Below are 24837 nucleotides of genomic sequence, written 5' to 3' on the forward strand. Positions count from 1 at the left end.
TGAATTTCTCCCTTATTTTTGCTTTCTTGTTATGGGGTAAGTATAACACCAATACTTGGGCAGCCTGAGCTGAAATCAGAAACGTGTCATGTCTGGGCCGCTGGTACGAATTTATATCTCACTACTTTGCAGCAATTTGTTAGGCTTCCTTAACTTAGAGTCATAGGGTGGAATTTTCCCAGCCCGCTGGTGGTGGATGTGATAGGTGGCATGCGTGGAAAATGTGGTGCGACCCACTTCACGATGGTGTGAAGGCAGGTCATGATCTTCCACTCAGCCTGCCAACGGCGGCCCGCGTTTCCCGCCTTCGGTCCGCTGGGAGCTAATTGTAATACATTAGCGTATAATTAAAAGGCCATCCCGCCAGGCTCTTGGAACCCCGCCGTATCATCCATCCACATCAGCAGGAAAGCACACCAATGTATTTCACAACGCAGGTGATGTGCACTTGGCGGCCTTCACTTTGGGGGGGACTGAGGTGAATGAACAGCAGCGTTCTCCACAGCTCACCTGTGTTTACAGGCCTCAGGGGCGCCGGGGGCGGGGAAAGCTGATACCTGACCCCGTAGGCGACTGCTGAGGCGAAGGATGGTGTCCAGGGGCAAGTGCTGGCCAGCCTTGGAGGTGACTGCTGAGGGGGAGGCGGTGTCTGGGGGCAAGTGCTGGCCAGCATCGGAGGCCACTGCTGAAGGGGGGTCAAGTGCTGCCCTGGTGCTGCATTCTGCACGCAGGCAATCGAGGCGGGGGGCATGGTAAGCAAGAGGAGTGGCCACGCATTCGGGACACCTGTATAAACTGACCATGTCCCTGCAACTGAGACAGATCAGGGGCAGCCACAGTGATGTGATTGGGGTCAGACTCCTAACCTGCCCACCCATGCAAGCAATGTGGAGGCACCATAGGGCCACCAAGCACTCCATACCTTACCCCCCCCTCCACCCACCCACCCCCGGCACAGACTTCAAGTCGCCACCACTTTATTGGACCATGGAGCAGTTGGACTGCACACAAATCCTCGCCATCACTGGCCATGTAGCAGTCATTGATGGAGGTGCTCACAGCCCCTTGCAATCTCAGCATCCTGGTTTGGACCAGTGCCCCCCATGTCGCAGGTTGACAGGGCAGCCACACAGTGCACTCATCTCTGGCCATCTGAGGGGTGACCAGCACTCTCCGGGAAGCATTAAGGGGCAGTTACACAGGCCCAGGAAAGATGATAAGTACAGCCATGATAACCATGTCTCTCTCTTTCATGCTGCAGGAGGACCACATCAGGATCATGGATCCTGGTGACCTTGCTGTATGCTTGATGGCCTACAGAGACCATAGAAGACAGAGGAAAGAGCGACTGAGGCACCTGGCTGTGCAAAGGCAGGAGCAGCAACCTCATGAAGAAGGGGCAGCAGGGGCTCCTGCACATGCTGCCCAGGAACGACAGTGAGCCGTGGCTGGTCAGCGCCTAGCGACACCCAGGGTCTATAGACGCTGTCTGCCGTTCCTGCAGATGACTGAGAACCAGTGTCGCCAACGACTGCACATGTCTAGGGACCTAGTGGCTCACATCTGCCACTTACTGCAGGACTTGGTGCCAAGGGGACATGGAGGGCATCAACTGCCAGTGGCTGTGAAAGTGACCATGGTGCTCAATTTCTATGCCAGTGGCTCCTTTCAGGGCTCCACAGGGGACCTCACAAGCCGCCACTCACAAATGCATCCATGAGGATACGGATGCCATCTTCTCGAGGGCACAAAACTTTGTGCATTTTGCATGGGACCGGGACAGTCAGGATGCAAGGGCCATTGGATTCGCCCTGATCTCAGGATTTCCACAGGTGCAGGGTGTGATTGACTGCACTCATGTGGTGCTCAGGTCTCCATCGCTATACTCAGTGGACTTCATCAACCACAAGGGTTTCTACTCACTGAACGTGCAGCTGGTGAGTGACTACCAGAAACGCATCCTGCAGGTATGTGCACAGTTTTCAGGGAGTGTGCACGATGCCCACATCCTGAGTCACTCGCAGATCCCTGCAGTCTTCCACGGTCCACAGAGGCTGCATGGTTGGCTCCTTGGGGACAAGGGCTACCCACAGAGGATGTGGCTGATGACACCCATGCAGCAGCCTCAGATGGCAGCAGAGTGACGCTATAATGAGGCTCATGCAGCAGCTCACAGCTTGGTGGATCATTGGGATGCTGAAGATGCGGTTCCGGTCTGGTGGAGCCCTGTAATACAGTCCACAGAGGGTGTCACGCATCGTCATCGTCTGGTGCGCCCTTTACAACCTTGCGCCGCAATGGGGAGAGGAATTGGCTGAGGAGGAGATGGAGGAGTTGCATGTCTCCTCCGATGAGGAGGTCGCCGATGGTGATGAGGGTGAGAGGGTCCTCGGTGGTGAGGATGATGTGGATGAGGCTCTTGCACTGGCTAGGTGAGGCAGGCGCACTCAGGAAGCCCTCATAGGAGCCAGATTTGTGGAGGATGATGAGGACATGCTGTGAGGTGTGCCCATAGATCCTCACATCGCAGTTGTGAATGTTTGACTCCAGTCTGGCATATCTCAGCGCCAATACCCCCTGTGAGAATGCTCCTGTCATGGAGATGCAGTGGAGGCCCTAATAGTCACTCAATCGCAGGTGGATGATGACAACACGCAAGGAGGACACTCCACAGATTTTCACACGGCCTCTGAGAATGTCTGACTCCTTCTGGCCGAGGGCAGCTCACTTACGCTCCATGATCAGGGTCATCTCAGGGACGCAGCCATGAAACTTTAGATGCATCTGATGCTGTGTCCGCCTTCAGCACCTCAGCCTTTCAGGAGCTGGTGCACAGCATCACTGGTCACAGATGCTGATGTGATGGGGGCCAGCCCCACCTTAAAGGTGCTGAGAGAACACAGAGTATGAGGGAGCTCTGTGGCACCTGCCCACTACATTCTGACAGCAATGACCAGCACCGTTGAGGGGCAGGCATTAGTAATGTTTCCAGGGAGTGTGAGGCTGGACCATCACTGTGGTCTGAAGGCTGCACAGAGCACAGGGAAGACGCCATGGTCTGAGACACCTGCCTTTTATCTTGTGCAGAAAGGTTTCATATCTGAGTGACAAGAACAAGGAGCCACAGGCAGGGAGACATTCTTAGGAGTTTATTGGCAATAGTGAACAATATATACAATGATCAACACCCATGCCCAGGCTGTGCAACTACTTTTACTTAACTTTCCTAACCCTGCCACTACATTTGGTGCTCCCCGGACACCCACAGCGCAGGTGGAGGCAGCCTGCTGACTGTTACACCTTGTCTCCGATGACTTTGACGGGTGTCCTCTGGAGGGCCGAGGCCTGGAGGGCCCCGGACTGCTTTTGTGGTCCTGCTGTGTGGCAGTGGCACCCTCCTCAGCCTGTGAAGCTGGATCTGTGGAGGTCACAGGAAGATAGGACTCAGATGGGCCGATCACTCCCAGAGTCACCTGGGTGGATGGCCCCAGAGCGTGCACCTGCTGATCCTCCTCCCTGTATGTGCCCGAGGCTGACTCCGTGAGTGGAAGGAGTAGCTGGAGTGAGATCGAGCTGCCTGGCACCCCTCTAGTGTACACACTGTTGGAGGCCAAATATGGCATCAGAGATGGAGTTGAGCCTGCACAGCAGTGCAGGAGTGACGTCCTGGACCAAGGTCTCCATGGCGGATTGTGATCCCGAGACTACTCTAAAGCCAGGTCCCACCAAGGTGTGTGTCTCTGCAATGATGGAGGGTGTGGGTGAGCACTGTGATGGGACTTCAGGGAAGGTGCCTTCAGATTCCTCTTCAGAGGTTTCTTCGGAGCTTGATCTGAGGCCTTGGGTCATGGACTCTGTCAGTTGTTTGGCAGATGTGCCTGAGAAACCAAGGGGAGATAATTAGTGCATGGCAGTGGCCTGTGAAAGAGGACACATCACTCACGGCATGGTTATCCGATGGATGTTGCACCGCTGGATCCTCACTTGATCTCACCGTCAGCACAGGACTGGTCCTGATCGTCGCCGGCCAGCTGGATGGCTCTGTTTTCGAATTCTGTCAGAACTTTGATCTCCGGCATCCCTCCACCTGTCTGCGACCTTTCCCTCTGGTTGTGAGCCAGTTTGTCTTGCATGAATAGAGATGGGGAGAGTGTATCAGGACTCCTGCTGGGCCAGATGATAAGTAGGCCTGGCCTGTGTGGGTGGTGAGTGGTCCCATGGACGGGATGAGGACAATGATGGTGTGTGTGAGAGAGTGAATGGTGATGTCCCTTGCACTGGCAGTGAGTGAGGGCCCTGTTGGTTTTTGAGTGTGTGAATTGGGATTGATGAAAAGAGTGATTTACCCTGGCGGAATGAAGGAGATCATTCATCCTTTTGCGGCACTGGGTGGCTGTCCTCCTTTGCAGGGCGTTGGCGCTGACCACTGCTGCCACCGCCTCCCGGGTTGGTGACATTGCTGCCCATCCTACGGCCAGAGTGGGTGTACAGCAAATCCCGGTGGGCCTCCACAGCATCCAGCAGTTGCTTGAGGGACCCGCCGTTGAAGCGGGGGCTGCAGTCTTTTTTCCTTTGCTGGCCATGTCTCCCGGGCAGCGGTGGTGAGCTGGTGGCGATGAGCGCTTTGCTGGGGGCTGCCTTTTAAAGATGGTAGCCGGCATGATGCATCAGCAGGGTGATGGCGAGCGGGTGAATGAGGGCCTGCCCGCCATGGAAATGGCGTGTTTCCCGGGAATGCATAAATAAAGAGGCGGGCACAGGAAGATACGGTGTGAAAACCCACCATTTTCGTTGGCGGGTAGGACTCTATTTTACCCGCCCACGACCTCACTTAGTGCAATTCTGGGAAAATTCCGCCCTTAGAGTCATTATACAGCACAGAAACAGGCCCTTTGGCCCATTGTATCTGTGCCGGCCATCAAGCATCTATCTATTCTAATCCCATTTTCCAGCACTTGGCCCATAGTCCTGTATGCTATGGCATTTCAAGTGCTCACCTAAATACTTCTTAAATGTTGTGAGGATTCCTGCCTCTACCACCCTCTCAGGCAGTGTGCTCCAGATTCCAACCACCCTCTGGGTGAAAAAATGTTTCCTCAAATTGCCTCTAGGCGTCCTGCCCCTTACCTTAAATCTATGCCTCCTGGTTATTGATCCCTCCGCTAAGGGGAAAAGTTTCTTCCTACCCTATCTATACCCCTCATAATTTTGTGTACCTCTATCAGGTCCCCCCTCAGCCTACTCTACTCTAAAGAAAACAACCCTAGCCTATCCAGTCTCCCTACATAACTTCAGCACAGGCAACATCCTGGTGAATCTCCTGTGCACCCTCTCCAGTGCAATCACATCCTTCCTTTAGTGTGGCGACCAGAACTGCACACAGTACTCCAGCTGTGACCTAACAAGCGTTTTATTCAGTTCCAACATAACCTCCTTGCTCTTATATTCTATGCCTTGGCTAGTAAATTCAAGTATCCCATATGCCTTCTTTAGCACCTCATCCACCTGTGCTTCTGCCTTCAGGGATCTATGGACATGTACATCAAGATCCCTCTGATCCTTTGTACTTCCTAGGGTCCTACCATTCATTGTCTATTCCCTTGCTGTGTTAGTCCTCCCAAAATGCACCACCTCACACTTCTCAGGATTAAATTCCATTTGCCATTGCTCTGCCCATCTTACCAGCCTACATTTAAAGTCCTGTAATCTAAGGCTTTCCTCCTCACTATTTACGACACCACCAATTTTCGTGTCATCTGCGAACTTACTGATCATACCTCCTATATTCACGTCTAAATCATTGATGTACACTATAAACAGCAAGGGTCATGGCACCGATCCCTGCGGTACACCACTCATCACAGGCTTCCAATTGTAAAAACAACCTTTGACCATCACCCTCTGCCTCCTGCCACTAAGCCAATGTTGAATCCAATTTGCCAAATTGCCCTGGAACCCATGGGCTCTTCCCTTCTTGACCATTCCCCTATTCAGGACCTTGTGAAAGCCTTAATGAAGTCCACGTAGACTACATCAACTGCACTACCCTCATCTACACAGCTAGTCACCTCCTTGAAAAATTCAATCAAACTTGGAGTTGCTGAAGTCTAGAACAGAGACTAACCTAGTTGATTTGGTTTCATAACTTGAAGGTATTTGGAGCGTGATCTGCCTCTGAGGTGAGAAAAGTTGAAACTTAAAAAATATACCATTTAAAAAAATTTGCTGATGGGATGCGAATGCCACTAGCTACATTTTTCAAAGTTTAAAATTACAAAATATAACAGATGACGACCAATGAGTTTGAAGATTAATACACTAATCTTAGGGTCCAGATGATATTCTAAACTGTAACATCGATCTGGTAGATTATAAGGATAAGCCAGGCTTTGTTTGGGAGATTTATGGCATTTAAAATAGAATTTTGCTTGTGATTAATGAATGTAGAGACCAATATAAGGAATTAACTAAATTAATTAATATATTTGTTGAAAACAAAGATTTAAAAGCTATTCCTCTTAAACGGTATTTCATGTCTCATGCTAAGATTTTCAGAGGAATTGCAGTTGTTGCACTGAAAATATGAATGTTCTCAGCTTGGCATGATTTATTTACCCTGTTGCAAAGATAGACAGACCCCTGTGCAAAGTTTTACATACACATCAGCATTAAAAGTTTGTTTTTGATGGAAAAAGTTAGCCACCTGCAAATAAGTGGCTGTAAATCACGGTTCTGACACAATCACATTTGTTTGTACAGTCACCCGAGTGACCTTTTGGGAAACCCAGCCTGAAAGTTTGTAACATCAAATTTCCAGTAGCAACACTTTTACACAGATCCACAGCAAAGTGAATTGATACTGTGATTTCTTGTGCATAGTTATAGCAAAGTAAGATGTCTTACCAATTGAAAATATGATTGACCAAGCAATCATCCTTGCATGTACAGCAGGAGGTCAATAAGACTCAGCTTATTGTGGGTGAATTGTCTAATTCTACCTATTATGTTTTTGCATTTTTCTTTATCTACATTTGATAATATGCTAATAAATTCAAGGGCAGGTTATTATAAGACATGTAAGAAGAATTCTAATTTATCATTTTGTAGGGCTGCTTTATTCATTTCTAAGATTAATGTGCATATTTTCAGATCAAGCATTTGTGAAACTGTAGCATTGCTGAAGTATATCTCATTATGCCTCTCTTGGACTACTTTAATGCAGTAGATGATACCTTTTTTTCAAAACACTTTTCTGAACTCTCTGCTCAACAAATGTCTTGAAGTGGTGTTCCACTCTTATGAACAGCAAGTAAGTGCTTTACAATTACAAAGCTTCTGTCAGTTTTTCTGACAGAGACCTCTTACGTGAGACATGTGGCAAAAAGAAAGGCAATTAAACTCTCCAGTCTGACACAAAATGTGCTTAAAAGGGTCGATGCCAGTGAGGTTTGATGCCTTTACTTTTTGAGTGCAGTGAGAAGCCTTCTACTGCCTCTTTATAAGGTAACTACAAAGGGACAAGGATGTTGCAGCTATTAAACTTGCAAATGTGACATATATAAACTCTCTCGGTAGAAGCACACAAGCTATTGAATAGCTTTTTTATAGCGTAGTTTGTGTCAGAAATAGTGAATCTGAGAACAGTAAAGAGGCTTAAGCAATTTAATGGTTTCAACTCGCATGTAAGAAATTGCTTAAACGCTGTAGCTTGACCAACATCATGCTGCCATATAAAACTAGTGTACAACAGAATTGGAGAATAGGGCTTCCTATTTAGGATGCATTATTCAGTTACTCAGTTATAACTTAATTTGTACTCACACCTAAACTCACCATGATATAATTCAATTGAGGGTCCTACTGAGGTAAGGAACAGGAGTGCTTTGTTTGCATCTCAGTTACACTAAGAGTCAACTTTGAGCAATGATAACAGTTTATAGATCACAGAAGACTGCCCTTTCGACCTGTAATTTCACAATGATAGGCAAATAGCACTAGGATGATGTCAGAAGTGGCTGTGACTTCATCCCTTTGATATCACTGTTTCCAGTCAACGGCTGATAATATAATATAAAAGCAAAATACTGCAGATGCTGGAAATCTGAAATCAAAACAGAAGATGCTGGAAAAACAGGTTTGACAGCATCTGTGGAAGAGAGAAACAGAGTTAACGTTTCGAGTCTGTATGACTTCTTCAAGAAGAAACAGAGTTAATGTTTCGAGTCCGCATGAGCTTTTCCAGCATTTTCTGTTTTGATTACTGATAATATAACTCTGATTGGTGTAGCATCACAAGCTGAAGAGTTTTTGGGGTAAAATCTGTACTAAAGCTATGGTTTTGTGAGTGAGTTCTTGTAGTGCTGCATTTTACGAAAGAATAGTTACATCCCACCAGAGTTCAGGCTACAAATAGTCTTGGATGTTGTGGTTTTGATATTTGGTTGCTTAGATTAGAAATAAAATCAACAACAATCAAAGTCAATTAGTCAAAAGCACCCACGTTTTAATTGGAAGATTGGTAAAATTGTAATGTTTCCTGGAAGTTTACAGCTTATTTGCCTTTTTTTTTAACTGCCAGTGCAATGTTTTGGGTTTTTCAAGTATTGATTATTTTAGGAGAAGATGGCCTGTGGGAAGTTTCTGTCATGCAACACTAGAACGATTATCAGGCTGTGTTCTTGTATAGAAGCCATCAGACGATCATTAAAATAAATTGCTGTAAACTGAAAGGAGAAGTGCAGAACAACATGAGGGATCTTTATATATATATATATATATTATATGTATTTACAAGGGCGTTTGAAATTAAGTGTTTTCCCAGTAGATACACACACACACACACAACAGAATTACAATGTTATATATGCTGATGCAAACATTTTGTTTTATTGGCCTGGAGTTTGTGGTGGTAGTGACAGTGAAATTGTCAGCATTTTCCATCACTACTCCACTGAAACTAACTAACTTTGGGAATCTGCACTGTAAAGAATAACATGGAAATTTAGAAGTTGCTGTCAGTGTTCTATGCTCCTTCAGAGGATGCACTGTTGAAGTCCCCTCCAGAGTGTAATCCCGAAGCAATCAGTGCAATCTTGCTGTAAAAGCCCTTGAAAAAGTTATACCTAGCGTAATAATGGCATAGTAACATCAAAATTACTGCCAAACGCCCTCACTGATGCTGAAAAGATAATTTTATATTTGTGAAATGTCAAATTTCTTCATTATGATACAATTTTATTTTTAATATGGTACATTTTAAAAATTGCTAGATATTTTAACTTCTCTGTTAATCCAATCATAATTCATTTATTTTGGTTGCCGAAAATTTAAATGAAAAGTGAAGGATAATCAGTGCCTTTAATTTCCTGGTTTGCTGTGAGTGAGAATACTTAAATGTGATTGGCTGGTTGTCCTTGCTGACACCACTGCAGCTGGATGCCTAGAGATCCCCTTGGCATGGCACCAGGTTTAACCTGACATTGGGAAAGGAGAAATCCAGGCCACAGAGGTTGCCAGCTCTTTGTGGCTAGGTTTCTTCAAGGTTAGTGGCAAGAGCCATTGCTTCACTTATGACTGTAACATCCAGAACATAAGAACATAAGAAATACGATCAGGAATAGACCATACTGCCCCTTGAGCTTTTCCAGTTATTCAACATGATCATGGCTGATATTCTACCTCAACTCCACTTTCTGCTCACTCCTGATATCCCTTTAGTGATCAGCAACCTGCCTATCTTTATTCAAATTGGAGCATCCACTACCTCTGGGATGGAAAATTCCAAAGATTCACAAACCTTTGAATGAAAAAAATTTCTCCTCATCCCAGTCTTAAATGATCAGCTTCTTATCCTGAGATTGTGCCCCCATGTTCTAGATTCCCTAGCCAGGGAAAATGGCTGCCCAATGTCTACCCTGTCAAGCCCTGTCAGAATCTTGTTTGAGTCACCTCTCATTCATCTAAACTCCAGAGAGTATGGTCCCAATTTACTCAACCTCTCATCATAGGGCAAGCCTTTCCTCCCTGGGACCAATAGAGAACCCTTTCAGTACTGTCTCCAATGCAACTAAATCCTTCCTTCAATATGGAGACCAAAATTTTGCACAGTACTCCAGATGTGGTCTCACCAAAATCCTGTACAATTGTGGCAAGACTTACTTATTTCTGTATTCCAATCCACTTGCAATAAAGGCCAACATGTAATTTACCTTCCTAATTGCTTGATAAATCTTCATGCTAACTTTGTGTTCCTTTTAAGAGCGCACCCAAGTCTCTCTGAGCATCAACATTTATAAGTTTCCTGCTTTTTAAAAAAAATATTCTGCTTTTCTATTCTTACTATCAAAGTGAAAAACCTCACACTTCCCCACATTATATTTCATCTGTCGCCATGTTGCCCACATACTAAACCTGTCTCTGCAAACTCTTCGGCTTGAATCTTCCATTCTGGAGTCTAAGTTCGGTGGTGGGCATGGAAGTGGGAGTGATTTAGCTGGGGGCAGTGGGACAGCTGACCACGCGTGATCTTGTGCTGTTCAGCTTATTAACTATGTATCCACAAGGAGCCCACCGATTCTCGTGGCAGGGGCAGGCAGGAAGTTGCTGACCCCGCAGTTACCTCATGGGGGTCGCAGGTCTGTGTACCATATTTAAAGGGCACCCGGATGGCCTGCACTATCCCTTCCACCTTTGCCCGGCCACTGCTCCACCCTTCCCCGTTAACCCTTCCTCCCTTCCTTGGACGTCCTCCACGCAACTTGCGCTGCGACTACCTGGTCTCAAGCATAGGCTGGCATTTACAGACCCTCCCCAAAGAGGACAATGCAGCGGCTACTCACTGTTAATCATAGAAGAAGTCAACCTCGCCAGGTGCACGCCACTTATGTGCAGTCGTAAAAGTGAACATTCTAATTTCACACTAGTGGGGAACTTAATTCCGGCAAGGTAGCCTTTTAATGAGCATGCATGGCTTTTTAAGCATGCAAAAGGACTTCCCGACGTTGTTTGTCAGGAAGCTGGACCCGCCTTTAAAGTCCAGAGAACATAATTGCTAAAGTTCATCCCACCGTCGGGAACCTAATTTTTGGCCTCGTGCCAAATTGAGCTCCCCCGCCCGCCAAGCTTCCTACTGCAGGTGGGACCGGAAGATTCTGCCCTTTGTGTCTTCACAGTTTATGTTCCCACCTAGCTTTGGATCAGCAAACTTAGAATACATTACTCTTTGTCTCTTCATCATTGATATTGGTTGTAAATAGCTGAGGCCCCAGCGCTGATCCTTGCAGTACTCCACTTGTTACAACCTGCCAACTTGAAAATGCTCTACTTCTCCCTACTTTCTGCTTCCTGTCTGTTAACCAATCCTTCTTCCAGGATAATATATTACCCCCAACTCCAGGAGCCCTTATCTTGTGAATTGACTTTTTGTGTGGCACCTTATCAAATGGCTTTTTTGAAATCCAAATATACTACATCCACTGGTTTCTTTTTATTCACCCATCCTCAAAAAACTCTAATAAAAACGTCAAACATGTTTTCCATTTTGTAAAAACATATTGACTTTGTCTGACCATGCTATGATTTTTAAGTGCATTGTTAAGACTTCCTCATTAATAGATATCAGTATTTTTCCAACAACTGTCAGATATAACTAATCTGTTGTTCCCTACTTTCTCTCTCCCTCCTTTCTTGAATAGCGGTGTCACACTTGATCAATCTGCTGGGTTCGTTCTAGATTCTAGTGAATTTTGGAAAGACATAACTAGTGCATCCACTATCTGTGCAGCCATCTCTTTTAGAAACATAGTATGTAGGCCATCCAGTTCTTGGAATTTTGTCAGATTTTAGTTTCTTAAGTTTCTCCAATACTTTTTCTCTGCAAATATTAATTACCTTAAAGTTCTTCAGCCTTATTAGCCCCTTGGTTACCCTCTATTTCTGATCTGTAATTTGTGCCTTCCAATAAGAACATAAAAAATAGGAGCAGGAGTAGGCCTTTCGGCCCCTCAAGCCAGCCCTGCCATTCAATAAGATCATGGCTGATCTGCCCCAGGCCTCAACTCCTCTTTCGTGCCAGTTCCTCATTGCCCTCAACTCCCCGATATTTCAAAAATCTATCTACTGCCTCTTTAAATACTTTCAGTGATCTAGTCTCCACAATTCTTTGGGGTAGAGAATTCCAGACATTCACCACCCTCTGAGAGAAGAAATTCCTTCGCATCTCAGTTTTAAATGAGTGGCCCCTTATTTTGTAACTATGTCCCCTAGTTCGAGATTCCCCCACTGGTGGAAACATCTACATTGTGAAGACAGACAAAAAAAAATGTTCAACATCTGTGCCATTGTCTTATTCCCCCTGATAATTTCTCCAGTCACTGCATTTAAGGGACCAATGATTACTTTAGCTCCCATCCTTTTTATATATGTGTAAAAGCTGTTCTTATATTCCTGGCAAGACAATTTTCATTCTTTTTTTTTTCTCCTTTTCATCAGTATTTTGGTTGCCCTCTGGTGTATGAAACATTCCCAGTTTTCAGAGTTACGACTATTCTTTGCAACATTACGAGTCCTGTTTTTAAATCTAATGCTATCCTTAACTTCCCTTGTAAGCCACGGATGGATCTATCTTGCTGAGCTTTTTTTTTAGTGGAGTGTATTTTTGTTGAACATTTTGAATTGTTTCTTTAAATGTTTTTCTTTATTTCATATCTTCACATACACTTTTTTTCCCTCTTTGGGGACAAGTGGGAAGGCATTGGAAGGATTGGTAGGTCGTTGAACCACATCATAAATATTCCTTCCTTGGCCAACAAGCTCTGGGATGAGGCTTGAACCCAGAGCTTCTAGCTTAGAGGCAGGAATGCTACCCACTGAGCCACAAGTCCATTTATGTACTGCCATAGCTTTTAGTTTATTTACCCAATAAACCTTAGCCAGCTCTCCCTCATGCCTATGTAATTAGCTTTGTTTAGGTTTAGGATTCTTGTTTGGGACGGGAACATGTCGCTTTCAAACTTAATATGAAATTCAATTGTATTATGATCATTTTTCCCCAGAAGATCTTTCCCTGTGAGATTACTAATGAAACCTGTCTCATTGCACAAAACTAGATCTAAAATACCGTTAACCCTAGTGGATTCCATAATGTATTGTTCCAGGAAGCAGTCGCAAAAGTATTCCACGAACTCATTTTCCAGGCCACTTTTGTGAATTTGATTGATGCAGTCTGTATGAAGATTACGGTCCCCCACAATTGTTACGTTGCAAACTCAAAGGCCTGAATTTTGCACTCGTTAGGCGCGGGCGATCGGCGGGCCTGGGAGCGGACGGGAAACCGCCCCCGACCAGGATTTCACGCTGGCTGGACAATTAACGGCCAGCCAGCGTGAAACGCACCCGGAGAAAGGCTCAGCACCGCCAGTGGGTCAGGAAGAGGGCGGGTGCCGACATCACCGCTAATGCTGGTGAGCACTTCCACTGAGCTCCCTGAAGGCAGACCTCCAAATAATAAAAGAAAGCACAAAAATGCTGGAAAAAATGTACATGCAGCACGATCAAGCACCTGAAAGCATACCTCATTAAAAAAAACCAGTCCCCAGATATTTATTTTCATTTTAAATCCTAACAGAGATTTCGTCCAGCCCTTGGGTGAGGCTTCATCAAAAATGTAAAGCCTGCCTGGCCGATTGGCCCATCCGCCAACCGTAAGGTTGGACGGGCCATGAAAAATTGCTTACAATTGGGCCGTTAATGAGCTTAATTGCCTGCTTAATTGTTGGCGGGCGCTCTTCCAACTTTTGCGAGTGCGTGATGATGTCAGGACACTCGCCCAACGTCATCTCGTGCGATTTTACGTCCGTTCGGGCCAGGTACGCACCTGCCCACGGGACGTAAAATTCTGGCCAAAGTATCTCTTGCCTAATTCTTTTGTCCAGTGGTCTAACTACTGTGTTGGCAGTGGTGGTGGGGGGGTGTGGGTGGTGGGGCTGGAGGAGGGGTGCTATGAACTACTCCCTATAGCCCCATTCTGATTCTACTTCCTTGAACCAAGATTTTTTGTTATGACCGTTCTTATGTCCTCATTGATTTCCTCTTCCTTTTCCATCTGTCTGTCATTTCGAAATGTTGTGTACTCTGGAATATGTATTTCCCAACCCTGCTCACCTTATAACTATGGGCTGAATTTTTCCGTCAGCGAGCTGGGGGCGGGGCCCACTCGCCGACGTGAAAATGACATGGGATGACATCGGGCGGAACCCCCGACATCATCCTGCCCCATTTAAATATTCAGGAAGGCGGGGGGACAGCGAGATCAGCTGTGCGCCCACCGACCTGTCAATGGCCAATTGAGGCCATTGACAGGGTAGTGAAAACAATTAAAGGCCCTGCCCGTCCAACCTTAAGGCTGGTGGGCAGGCCAGGAGCCCCCGGCAGGCTTCTGAAAAAACATGAAACCTCATCCACCGGCGGGATGAGGTTTCATGTCGGTTTTAAAAAAGTTTAATAAAGTTTTTGTGCAATTTATTAACATGTCCCATCTCGTGTGACATTGTCACATGAGGGGGACATGCTAATGATTTTTAAATTTTTCTATTTTTAAACTTTGACAACATTTCAGCGATCTCCCTGAGGCACCACTTAGCCTCAGGGAGATGTGCGCTCTTTCGTGCGCATGCGTGAAAAAGCGCACTCTTGCATTTGGGGAATCCTCCCCCCTGCCTGCACAGGAAGTGCATAGCGCTTAACTGGCCTGCCCACTTAAAATGGCGGCGGGGCCCGTTTCGGCGGCGGCAATCGGCTGCCCACCCACCACCGAGTCGGTCGGGTCCGCCCGCCAGTCAAGGGCAAAATTCAGCCCCATGTTTCTGTTCAAAGGTTAAAGGTGATCTTACAAGATTTCACCATTGCTGAAGGAATAATTCAAATAAAAGGGGAAACATTAGTAGGTTAACATTTTAAAAGTGTATTATCAATACTATGCTTTTTACTGGTTCTTGGGCCTTGCTTTTATGCCATCACAATTATAGTTCTTTGTAATAATTAATTTCCTTCCATTCAGAGACCAGAACTCTCTGCTGAAGTTTATGGTTTACTTGCCTTTTTTAACTTAAAGAGTAACACACTGAGGGCCATCTGTATATCTCTCTGTCTCTGTCCATCTTTCTTTCACACACCCCCCTCTATGCTGCCTGAGCTGATTACAGTTAAAGAGAAAGACTTAATCCTATCATCTGAGTGGTAGTATGTTTCTGATCCAGTTTCTGCCTTTCTACTGCACATGGACCAACTAGTTCTGGGAGTTGTAGCCTTTTACTTATCTGCTGACTAGAAAGTAATTTGATGCTTCAGGTATAAATTTTGGATCAGCAATGAAACCAACTATTCTGAGTGGCTTGAGAGGGAAGTCTCACATGAACACATCATTCATAGAAAAGCTGGGCGGGAGAATTTCGAGATTAGTTTGAGACCTGCAGAATGAGGGTAAAGGGAAGGAATATTCCTATTTATTCCCCACAAATAATGATCATGCAACAAGGAACAGAAGATGGAGAAATATAAAAAAGTTGAAGAAGGTCAATAAATAATGCTAAAATGGAGGAACTCAAAAGATGAAATAACAGTTCAGAAGAAAGTTCAGGAAGGTACCAAAAGGTAAACTTTCGATTAGAGTTTTTAACATATGTATCCATTTCTCCCCCTTGAAACCAGTGGGACAGACCACCAATCAGTACCTCATCCAAAATGCTATTCTTGTGTGTGAACCTGTCTAATGAACTTCAGAAGGTTCTTTGATCTTCAAAGGCATCACAGCTGTACCTGACTGTGTTTTCACCAAATGTTCACATTGAGCAGTTTCCAGATGGGGTCATCGTATGCTGATTAGCAATGGAGTGCAGATGCTGATTGTAACATGTTAAACTGTTGCCCAGGCAAAAATCAGCTAACTCTGCACTGACTGAGTTTGATTTGGGAATTTTCTGCTTTAAGAGAATTCTTTTGCTTAATTGGAAATTAGACTTTAGTTACAGAATCATCACAATTGTTAAACATTTCGTTCACAAAGCCTTATCCTCTGCTAAGTACTCTAATGGAAGATTCTAGTACCTAATATTTCATAGCTACTACAGGACTAACATTTGTTCCATTTACAGCAGTACTTTCTGGCTAAGATAAAATCACTATTTTCTTCATGGGATGTGATTGTCGCTGGCTGGGCCAGCAGTTATTGCCCATCCCTAATTGTCCTTGAAAAGATGGTGGTGAGCCACCTTCTTGCAGTCCATGGGGATGAATATTATGGGGCCTGTGGGAGTAGGCTGGGAGGTGGAGAGGGCCAAAAAATCGGGAGGGAGGTTAGGAGTGGAGTTCCCATTGCCCTCCTGGCGCCATTGCATTCTGCCAGTGGCTTGGAATGTGGATGATGGCCCTCCTGCCTAGATGCCAATTGTGCCACTTAAGTGGCCAATCAAGAGCATCTTCATGCCAGCAGCAAGTAGGCCCTCTGCCACATGTGGAGATGGCCTGGTGAACGCTGTGGCTTCCCTGAGGGTTCGAGGGATGGGGCCTCCTAATCAGGCATTCTCTGGCTCACAGAGGGTCCCCCGTCAGCAATGGTCGCGCCTCCAGAGACAGTGTCGTGCCCTTCCCCCACTCACTGGGGTCTGCCTGATTCACCCCAGTGACCCTCAACTTCAATTACCTTGTTCCAAGGGCGGTGTCCATGGCTGAATCTCCTGGTTGCATGCAGTCCCAGAAATAGCCACCAGCCCCGATGGTGCTGCTGGGACCGAAGAGCTGCTGGCCCTCCCTTGGCTGGCAGCTTTTGGTGGTGGGCTTTCATCCCTTAAAGGGATGTGAGCGCCAAGGGCAGCTCATCATCTGCTAGATTGCCAACAAATCCGACCGGGGCTTCCGCAAATGCTGAGGAGGTGGTGGGGGGGATGTGGGGAGGTTGCGGTTGGTGGTGTGGGTGCTGCCCCTGGTTTTCTGGTCCAGCGTTGGGGCCACTGCCACCCTGACAAAATCCAGCCCTATGTGGTAGACGTGACAGTGAGTAGAGTATAGAGGGCATCACAGCTGAGCCTGATCCAGCCATTAGCTTCAGCTCACACAAGTGCACTTTTAGTAGGGATCACTGTGATGGTGATCAGGAGCAGAAGGACTGGCTAACTTTCTCTCTCCTACCGATGCACAGTTGCAGTGCCTTTCCACTACCCATGTCTTGAGATTCTTATGGCTGGGTTTCTTATAGTCTCATCTGAGCCATTGAGGAAGCTCGCGAACAGTCACTTAGAAGCAAAACAATGGAGTTGGACACTTAGAAGTTGCCCAATAGGAAGGATTTCTGGTAAAGGATTGATATAGATTTACACTATTTGTAAATATTCCTTATAATTTGGAATTCCTGTTAATTTGTTACTCTTTTGTAATTAAGTGTGGTAGTAGTGACACGGATTACAAATGGTTCATTGTGGTGTCCTGCAGTTCCGAATACACTGCAAAAGTCAAAAGCTTATGACAGTGATTATTACCCCACAACTTATTTCACTGTAAGTTAATAATCTATATTCTTTTCAGAGTGGCTGATTACTGAACGCAACATCACAGCAAAAAAGAGCAGATTAAGTAGGGATTAATCTCCTTTGTCATTGCTAAACTCTTCAAGTGACGTGGATCATGTTGAAATTATTTATTATCTTTGCAAAAATTAAAACAGAATTTTGCCTGAAAGTTGCTGTGTACACAAACTATGGACGTGTAAATGCAAGAATGAGCTGAATGAGCAGATTAATTTGTAAAGTCATACACATCTATCAGTTCCAATTAAGTGCACAGTAAAATTGCTTCTGAACTGAGACCTATATAATGTGATTTACACTGTGGTGCAATAATGTTGGATCTCATCAGTGGGATTCGCAGCAGTATTAATTTAAGGTTAATTAAATACAATGCTTTCCTTGCTAAAAAGTCCCAGTCTGAAGGTCTGACAGTATCTGTGTAATAAGCCTATTGTCTGGCTGCAGAATATATGTGTACTTAATCCTTTTGGGTACTGAGCAAAATGAATTATCAGAGTGGTCAGTGGTTGTTATCGAAGTACATGTGGGAGGCATAATAATTATGGTTTCAATATGTTGATCTTTATTGTGCAAGATTGAATTCCTTATCAGTTTCTAGCAGTCAATGTTGAGTTGTTTGTAGCAGCTACATCAGAAATGTACCAGAAGCTAGATGAAAGAAAATCATTAGTGTGGGGAATCACTTGCACACTCATTTAACTAAGACTAGACCATAATATATCAGCAAAATAAATTGAAAATTATAATTAACATGGAGTTAATTGGATAAATTGGAATTGTATAGGAACATGGCATTTCTGCTTATAGACTAATGGTTCCATTCAGCTTGGAACAACTGCAAGCTTGTGCAAAATGCTGTGAATTATAAGACTGGCCTCTTTCAGTTTTTATGATTAGAGAAAACCTTGAACCTGCCATTTCCAAGGTTCTTACTCATTCACAGTAGCTGTTTCATTTATTTTAAGGTTTGTATAGTTTCTAGGCCCTGCCGTTAGGTGTCAAAGTGGAAAGCTTTCCCTGGAATGAGACGCAGATGCTGAGTGCAGGTAGTGATGAAAGTGTGGAGTGCATGAGACACTTGAGTGATATTGATGTCCTTCATCTGTTCTTTGTTTACGTATTAATTGTAGCTTCTCAGGAATTTATTCCATGCCTGTTTTCTCTGTGGGAAGCGGGGTTACAGAAAGATTGTTTCCATCTGTGAAATGGGTGAAAGTAAAATCACTCAAGGCTAGCCTCAGAGACCTGCCAAATACCGTAAATGTTAATGTATAAGTTAACCTTTGAAGCCTCAAAATTCCTCCAAAAATGGGGCTCAACTTATATGCTGAGTATAAAAGTGAATTGCTGGCGTGGTCGCCATCTTTATTGTTTGCCCCACGGGCTCTGCTCTGCTCTAAAGTCCGGTGCATCTTTGCAACACAGCCCATATTACCTGCTAGATCCCTTACATTTAGTTATAAAGTCCCAGAAAGTAAAATATCCATTTGTGGGGTGAAAAGTTGAGGCCAACTAATAGTACAAGTATAGCATAAAATGACTGGAAAAAGGGAGTGTGGGCCAACTTATACGCCGAGTATATGCAAAAACATGATTTTTGGGCTGAAAAAAATGGGGTAATCTTATACGCCATGATCTACAGTATCTTTTCTTCTAGTGGGGCAGAAATTTCCCCCCATCAGGGGGGTTGTGCGGGGGCGGGTGGGAGCGAGTGCGAACCCAATCGGCACCCTGATTGGGTGGGTGCCACCATTTTACGTGGGCAGGCCAATTAAGGCCCGCCCAGCGTGACGCTCGTCCAGAAGTGCTGAGTGCTGCCTGTGCGGGCGGGGGGGTGGATTCTCTGAGTCGGGGCCTGCGCGTGAAAGAGCGCAGAGTTTAAGTTTTAGTTTAAAACTTAACTTAGTCTAAAACTTAGTTTAGTTTACGTTTTGAAAAATGGAATAAAGGTAAAACAAAATTTTTAAGGACATGTCCCCTCATGTGAAACTGTCTCATGAGCTGGGACATGTCCATTAATTTTTTCAAAACATTTAATGTAATTAATAAACCCTTCATGAAACCTCATCCCGCCCGTGAATGAGGTTTCATGAAAAACGCGAAGGCCACCTGGACTCTTCGCCTGCCCACCAACCTTAAGGTTGGACGGGCAGCATTCTTAACAGTTTTAATTACTTTGTTAATGGCCTTACTAGGCCTTTGACAGTTTGGCGGGCGCACAGCCAACGCCGCTGCACGCCTGCTGAACTGACAATCTAAATGATGGGCAGTGACATCAGGACACCCGCCCAACATCACCACGCATCATTTTATATGTCGGCGAGTGGGCCCCGCCCCCGCTTGCCGACAGGAAAATTCTTCCTTTGGTTTTAAAACACCAGTTGTACATATGTTCACATAGGGTGGAATTTTATGTTCCTGCTGAAGTCAATGGAGTTTAGAATGGCTTGTCGCATTTTATGGCCCCGTCCCCGCCCCGATGGGGCTGTAAAATTCCGGCCATAGAGTATACAGTAGAATCAGGCCAATGAGCCCAAACAGCTCATGCCAATGTTTATGCCCCACCCAAGCTGATAACCTCGAAAGCTGATAATTCACTGTTGCTATCGGCTAGATTTTCCCATCAAGGTCAGGAACCCAGAGACAGGACCAATTCCATGCTGCCTCCAAAGATATGGGTGAATGTATCAGTGATGATGAGGGTGATTATATCAGAAGTGGGTGAATGTATCAGAGGTGGTAAATAAGTTAATATTGGAAGTGAGTGAATTGTAAGAGGTAAAGGGGCTAGAATATGTTAGATAAGAGCTATTGGGAATTAAACTTCATTTAGTTCCAACGTAGGTTGGATCAGAAGATTTCACATCTATTTAACATTATAGGTCCAGGGTTTCCATAGAGGAATATTGGACAGGATTACTTGGATTTATGTTTACTCAGTATTTACTGACAAATGATTGTTACCACCACTAGGTTAAGCAGATACCAACTTAACATCTTTTCTGAGGAGCTTTATTTCCAACAGTTCTGAATTCCAAATTTGAGGTACCAACTTAATCTATAAGCTTTAATCTCCATTAGCAAAATAAAAATAAAATACCCTTTTTTTTAAAGATCAGTCATGATTAACCATCTAGGGTGGAGCAAGGGAAACTTGAAAAAATATATCCTTAACTCTGGATTGGACCTGGTGAACAAAAGGCTAGAAGTATCACCACAGCACAGAAGTGAATATGCAAGTTCTATTTTCAGCTGCAGAACATTGCTACAGCAGCCATTATTAAGTATCTTTTACTGCAGCAGGAGGAGAAAGCAGCCTGGGAGTGCAGTGAACATAGAAAACTACATGATTCAGGGAACACACTGCTCCACACAGTCAACTTACAGGGGAGGTCATTATAAGGCTTTAAGCCAGAGGAATTGTTCTAACTTAGATGTGCAACTAGTCCACACAAAGAGCTTGGGGGAAGTTAAGCATGCGCGCTGCACTACTGGCAGGGAAGGTCACCAATATCCTCCAGTTTTATGCTTTAGGATCCTTTCAAACGCCCAGAAGGGTCCATGGTTTTGCCATCCATTCTTCAATTTAGGAGGTAATTAAAATTGGCAGCAGCAGAGGGATTTTTAACAAATTACTCACACTCCAAAAGTACAGAGTATCATTGTATACACGTGGCCATTGATGATAAGCCGGCAACAGTTTTGTAGATTACCTAAATAAGGATGGGTATAATGCTGTCTATATCCAAATGGTGCGTGACCCCTGCCAGAAAATAATGCACACTTCCTGGGATGTACCCTTGCTGCTTCATTATGACTGAGTCAATTAAACATGGCAGAGGATCATTGAAGGAGGAGAGAAAGCTAGCTCCTTGAACAGATAGAATATATTGTGTCACCATGGCTGATGACACATCTTCACAATGGCTGTACACCAACAAAGATCATGTGCTAATCAGAATCATCACTGAATGACATTGAAACATTAAACCAACATTCCAGATATTTACTTTGGTTGGAGGAAGTCATTCCAATATTGACGACCTTCATTTAGCTCCATTCTACTAGTGTGCTGTCTGCTGCACAATGTTGTCCTAAACAGACACTTCACTATGGACTTTATTGAAGAGAATTAGTAAACTGTGGAAGATCAAGGTGAATCTCTGCATTTAGGGAGCAGATGTGGGACATACCCACCGGTCAGAGCTTCCAGAGAGTCCTGCATTTATCCAGTATAACTTTCAGATTTGTAAAGTAGAGTCAGACAACTGCTATTACTTTCAGTTTTATTGTGCCTACATTTTGGAAAAAAATCTATGCTTTTCTATCCTCTTATGAAATTGCAAGGTGCATTAGAAGTGACAGAATTTAATTTAGTGACTGACTACATGTGGTGTTTCAATGCTTGTCATGTGAGTTTTCAATTGCTTTTCTGAATTTTTTTTAAAGTACCTTGGCGATTTGTTAATTTTTATGTACTGCATGTCCATGTGCCTTGCACTTCAGTGCTCCCTTGGCTGAGGGACTAATGTTCCATTGCCATGGTGATTGAATGGTGGGCAGTAGGGATTTTTATATTAATGCTACAATAGCGGCAGGGGTTTCCTGTGTTGTAGATGCTTAAGTGCTCACTGTGCTATAAGAAGGTTATATAATGGTTCAAAACTACTACTGTCATTATTGTCACTTAACTTTTTCCCTGCTTCTGTGCACATGCCTCAGACAGAGAGACCTTCACTTTATGAGGTTCAATGGTCAGTTTGAGTATTGTATGATGCATGTGGATGAGGTCTTCAAATCCTGCCCTGTTGATTCTATGCACTGTTTAAGAGAGTCGAAGGGTGGAATCATCCCAGAATTGCAATATGTGTGGTAGCTGGTGTGAGAAAAGATGTTTTTCCCACCAGCTGAAAGGGCGGGTTTTTGCACTGTACCATCCGCTTCCCGCCTCATTAATTATGCAGCCACAAGAAACACGCCATCTCGCACGCGGGCGGCCTCTGAATCACCTGCCACATCATTACCTCACCGGTTCCTCACTCTGGGTGCCATATCTAAACTGCAGCCGAGCACATAGTTCTCAATGCTTGCAGCCCAGGGCTGCTCCAGTGAAGACATGGAGCTGAAAGCCAGGAAGAATTCAGTAGCCCATCACTGGAATGCCTTTTGGAGGCCTGCCATGATGTCCTCCACCCCCCGCTCTGGCCGCAGGAGGTCCAGCAATCTCACCACTCCGGCTTGAGAGGCGATGGCAGTGGTGGTCACTGCCAATGCTGCACAGAAGAGGTTGGCCATCCAATGCAGATGGAGGAGGAATGATCTCATTCATGCTGCCAGGGTAAAGCAACCATCTCATTATTCTAAACTCACTCACATTCTCTGGCATCTCACTCACTGCCAGCTCAAGGGACATCACCACTCACTCTCTCGCACACAACCTCACATGTCCATCTGGCCTCATCTCCTCTGGAGACTGCGTCCTTAGCCCTCACCATCTTGAGGCCACTTGCACAGATCAATTGGTGGCCCACAGACACACCCTGGGATACCCTCCATCTCCAGTACAGCTCTTGATTTGCAGCCTCTTCCCTTGCCTGAGGCCACTTCTCCCCCTTCCCCAAGCAAGCCCTATCCCTGCAGCCATTGAAAAGCCACCCCCGCCTATGGCTGGTAGGTAGAGAGCTGCCCATGAGCCCCCATAGAAGTGATGTGGTGCTGTCTGTGAAGCCTGGCGCTGATGACTGCGAATGCTGCCCGAAGCAAGGTAGGCAAACAAAGCTCGAAGTCCCGAGAGAAGTGTAGCTCACCAGTTGCACGCCCTTATGTACAGTTGTGAAACACATGCCTGGGTGATCCAGTGTGGGAGGATGATTTCAGTGAGCAGGGTTTATAATGAGATGCTAAAGTATTGAAATTAGGTTCCCCACATGCGGTGGTGGGAAACACGGGAAACATTGATGGGTGGAGTGGACGATCGCAAATTGGTTTTACGACGACCTGAAACCAATTTTTGTGATCTCTCAATATCTTCCACTCCCGCCCGTCATGATGCTCACAGTAAATGGGAGCAGAACATTCCACCCAAAGGCAGACTTGGTTGCTTTTCGGAGCTTGGACTTGAAGCATCCACAGCAGCAGTGATACCATTTATGGGGAGTGTCAATGACCTGTGCAAGTGGTCACAATTGCAGTTACTACTAATGTTGCTCCCTCTTAATGGCAGACTATGGATACAATTGTCTTCTCAACATTGTACAGAAGTTCTAACATCCACTATTGAAAAACAGGCACACTGGGAGTCTCTATTCTAAGGCAACTCAAAGGGGGCATTTAGCATATGCTACTTCACTCTTCATGCGTTGTCCCCTTAGCAACCAACGCGGCTGTGTCCCCTACATCACCTGTGCCTCCACTTTGTGATGTTCCATCTACATCACTGGATAATGGCTGTGGAGTGAGTGTATCTGGGTTGCTGAATGATTCATGTACTACTTACAATGTTTGGTGCTCTGGTGAATGCTGTTCAGCTGTGCTGGAAAATCACTGCCTTTCTTGCTCTGTGAAGAGAGCAAATAGGACATAATTAGCAACTAAGCACGCTTGCCCAACTGTGTATTTTGTTTTCATTACATGAAGTATAAAGCACTTGTTGCACATGAAGTATTGAAATTGCCTGCCCATACATTTGGAATTTAAAACCAATACCCCAGTGATGTGTGACAAGCTAACCACATGCTAGTCCTTTATCCAGATTTCATGTTTTCGGATTCTGACCTTGGTGGAGAATGATGTGGAACCGTTACAATACTTGTATTTTTTGATCTGCCTGTAAAGAGAAAAGCAAAACTAATTTATTGTCCAAAGCTGATTTTATGAAGTAAACTGATTTTTGTTGTTTCCTTTCAGGTGAAGGTAATGGTACGGATTTGTCCTTCCCAAGGAGCAAATGATACATCAGAGTCAATGTCTTTCCTGAAAGTGGACTCTCGCAAAAAACAAATAACCCTTTATGACCCCTCAGTGAGTGGTCATTTTAGTTCTGCCCACAGACGAACAGCTGTTGCTGCTCCAAAAATGTTTGCATTTGACGCAGTTTTTACCCAAGATGCCTCACAAGTGAGTAGAGGGGGAAAAAAAAAATCAGTAGTTAAATTAATTCCTATTTACTGGCTTGGATTAGTGTTATATTAATTTCTACTTTCATTTTTGCGCGCATGACAATCAGTTAATGTGTTTTATTTACTTGTCTTAACATTCCTAG

The 24837-nt window shown here is 45.0% G+C and overlaps 1 protein-coding gene across 6 annotated transcripts in view; it reads left to right on the forward strand.

The window, feature by feature from the left end:
• The window catches only part of LOC144693097 (kinesin-like protein KIF26A), a 280736-nt gene that overhangs the window by 205972 nt on the left and 49927 nt on the right, over positions 1-24837 (forward strand). For all 6 annotated transcript variants that reach the window (XM_078562489.1, XM_078562492.1, XM_078562490.1 and 3 more), the window contains one exon: positions 24483-24692. In XM_078562489.1, coding sequence (XP_078418615.1) covers positions 24483-24692 — 210 coding nt within the window. The remainder of the gene's footprint in view (positions 1-24482; positions 24693-24837) is intronic.

The sequence above is a fragment of the Cetorhinus maximus genome, chromosome 18 (assembly GCF_964194155.1).
Source record: "Cetorhinus maximus chromosome 18, sCetMax3.hap1.1, whole genome shotgun sequence".
Taxonomy (NCBI): domain Eukaryota; kingdom Metazoa; phylum Chordata; class Chondrichthyes; order Lamniformes; family Cetorhinidae; genus Cetorhinus; species Cetorhinus maximus.